This window comes from Centruroides sculpturatus, unplaced genomic scaffold, assembly GCF_000671375.1.
Source record: "Centruroides sculpturatus isolate CEXI.00-Female unplaced genomic scaffold, Cexi_2.0 scaffold815, whole genome shotgun sequence".
Lineage (NCBI taxonomy): Eukaryota > Metazoa > Arthropoda > Arachnida > Scorpiones > Buthidae > Centruroides > Centruroides sculpturatus.
In genome coordinates this window covers 76,821-80,056 of record NW_019385019.1, presented here as the reverse complement: position 1 = coordinate 80,056, position 3,236 = coordinate 76,821, and the positions used below count along the sequence as shown (strand labels likewise).

The following is a 3,236-nucleotide window of genomic DNA, read 5'->3' as shown; positions in this document are numbered from 1 at the left end:
GTAGCGTGGCGCAGGGTCGGAGGAAAGTAGTTCGGCTGCTCATCCACTATTGGTCCAGACTCTATCAATCTTGTCGCGAAACGACGTTATAGGAGGTACGTTATACGAAAGTTTCTACAATTTTTTCGCTACGTTATAGAAATTGTCGTTATAGGAACGTACGTTATAGGGGGGTCGACTGTATAAGAGCTGCAAATCAGAGTGTAATGATTATGAGATTGGATTTCTCAAAATTATAATTTTGAATTAAAAATATTGTTTGTTCAATTAAAAGTTTATTAGTTCTGCTCCACCATGAAACGTTTTATCATTTTTGAGTCGTATGTTTTGTTTTAACGAAGGGCATTTTTCGGAAATAATTTTAGAACGTATGATATCATCCACATATTATTAATATAAAGAATGGAATATTATTATAGAGCAAACACATCAAAACGGTGGCAAACGAAGTTGCTTTCTTTGTTGGCTATTTCCGTCTTGTAAACACTACAATAGTCTAGCTCAGTGATTCTCAAACTTTTTCGATCCACCGCCCCCTTTGTTCCATAAAGTTATACCCAACGCCCCCTAACCCATTTTCTCTTGTGTGAGAAAAGGATTGGAAATATTCTTAGGAAAACTTTTCTATGAATCTCACACTTTGTGCCCTTACTGTACATTGTTCTCATCATCTGGAAACCATAAAACGCAATGTTTCCTCTTATCAGCCCCAATTTTGCCTTTGGTCACCGTTCAATACCCTGCCTCTATCATAGATCTATTCATCGCGCCAGAAGGGGGCGTTATTGCTTACTTTGAGAAACGCTGAGCTAAAATAAAAGTCAATGTGTTAGAAATATTCAAGTTGTGACCTTCAATAAAAAATAAAAAATATATAAAATGTCAACATTTTATATGTATTCCGTCGAATTTTTATATATAGAATTTGTCTGCCGTCGCCCCTCTATATTTCCTTAACGCCCCCAAATTTTCTTTGAGCCTTCGACTGCCCCCCTGAAAGTCTCCAGCGTCCACAAGGGGGCGTTATCGCCCACTTTGAGAAACGCTGCTCTATACGAATTGTAGTACAAATTTGGTTGTTTGCTACTGATAATTTTTTTGTGTTTTCATTGTTCAAACAGAAATCCTGACTTTCACGTCTGACTGGTACTAGCGTAAACGTTTTAGAGATGAAAACTTCGGCTGCAACCTCTCTTACACGAGTCTCTGTATAACTCATATAGATTAATGAAGGGCCGGCCATCNTATTCCGTCGAATTTTTATATATAGAATTTGTCTGCCGTCGCCCCTCTATATTTCCTTAACGCCCCCGAATTCTCTTTGAGCCTTCGACTGCCCCCCTGAAAGCCTCCAGCACCCACAAGGGGGCGTTATCGCCCACTTTGAGAAACGCTGGTCTAGCTCCAGGGAGAACATTAGTTCTAAGTTATACCGGCTACGCCAATCGCGGCAACTGGATTTGGTCGTAGTACAAGCATTTTCGCCCGACCGAAGAGTAAAATAGCACGTTTATCATTTGTTTATTGTACTGTCAACAACGTTGAACTCGTTATACGTTAAATAAAAAAGAATGTAGTGAGTATGGTTTAAAATATACCGGTACAATACTTGTGTGTTTTCTATTCATAATTATGAATTGTAAAAGCTTTGTTCGAAATTATTAGTTTAAAATAAAAATAAATTTATGAATAGACGTCTTGCTTAAAAAATTATTTTATAAAAACAATTAATACTGCAATGTTATGAGATAAAATCATTAATAAAATAAAACATAGGGAGGACTTAAAATTTGATATTTTCCTACGAGAGAAGTACTATTATTATTATTCGTTTCTGTATCAAACATCAAAATGAATTTGATTGTATTTTCCACATTTCATTTGATACGATAGACAATTCACTGACGAGAAAACGAAACTCATACAAACCCAGTTATCACGATTGGTGCTGTTCGCCGCAGCGGCATAATTTTACAACTAACGCTCTCTCTGCAGCTAGAGTCTTCTGTAAATACTAAGAGGACCTATTACTATATTTATCATGTCCGCCAGTGGCCGAATAAATACGTCGCTTACCAATGACCGAGTAGATAAAACCACTGAATACCGATAATTGGTCGCGGGTTCGCATATGGCCAATGGGATGGTCACGTGAAGTTTTCCGACTTTTCTTCACGTCAGTATCGCCTAAATAGGGACCAGATTTCCGTAAAACACCTCCTAGAAGGCATTGTCCCTTCGGCAGATCGCTCGAGTAATGCTTTACCTTAATCGAATAAAACTAAACTCAAATGGGTAAAATCATTCTACGTATTTCATTAGTTTAAAACAAAAAGAAGAAAAAAAAAAAGGCCCGGTCAACCCTTCGCCTCATGCTAAGCTTTTAACTGCCTGTTTCTAATTTACCTCTGGCACTCTTACACTAACAATTTTAAAGTACATTTCAACATACAAAATTTATACTATTACATGCAAATTTTTATATGGAAATAGCAGAATAAGTTGTATATTTTGCCACAAATTCAATGCCATCAATTCACTCTCTAATATCCAAATAGAAAATATTTTAAAAACTCACCAGATTTTGAAAGGTCGAAGAACATCGCGATAATAATATAATGTATAAACCGTATACGAACCATCTTCAATTATGGAATAAATTATGAATAAAATAAGGTAAAATCATTAGCGATATCCTTCTTCAATCATATTTATGACATTATAAAACATAAATCCAGAAGCAACGTAATATTAATCAGGATGTGATGAAACATAGGAAGGAAGAAAAACCAAGGAAACAGAATTATTACGAATTTCATTACTTTCAAAATTTCATTTTATATAATATTGTTTCGTTTTCTACATTATATATAAGCATAAATTAAAACATAAATCAAACGCTTATTCATAAGTCTAACTTAAGAAGTTCATTATACAAATATAAAATCCTATTGTATATCAAAAGCATTCGTTTTTAGCGGAAGTTTAATAATTGATAACTCTTAGCAATCTATCCTTATCAAAATTTCTATTTATTAAAGTAATAGAATTAATAATAGTATTTTATATTTAATTCTAATAAAATAAGAACAAATTGAAGACTTATACCATAAAGTATTCGCTAAAACTGTTGTATATTTTAACAACTCGTAATAAAATCGCGTATATCCTAGAAGAAAATGGAAGAATGTAAGCTTTAAAATTTTTTTTTCTTCATTTAAAATAATGTATTTTAA

At 34.0% G+C, this 3,236-nt stretch overlaps 1 protein-coding gene across 1 annotated transcript in view; it reads right to left on the bottom strand.

Annotated features, from left to right (window-relative positions):
- Positions 1-2,734, bottom strand: part of LOC111633511 (receptor-type tyrosine-protein phosphatase kappa-like) — a 70,467-nt gene extending 67,733 nt beyond the window's left edge. Inside the window, exon 1 of the mRNA XM_023378094.1 lies at positions 2,579-2,734. Within this exon, the coding sequence (XP_023233862.1) occupies positions 2,579-2,642 (64 nt within the window). The 5' untranslated portion in view covers positions 2,643-2,734. The remainder of the gene's footprint in view (positions 1-2,578) is intronic.
- Between the last annotated feature and the right edge of the window lie 502 nt (positions 2,735-3,236).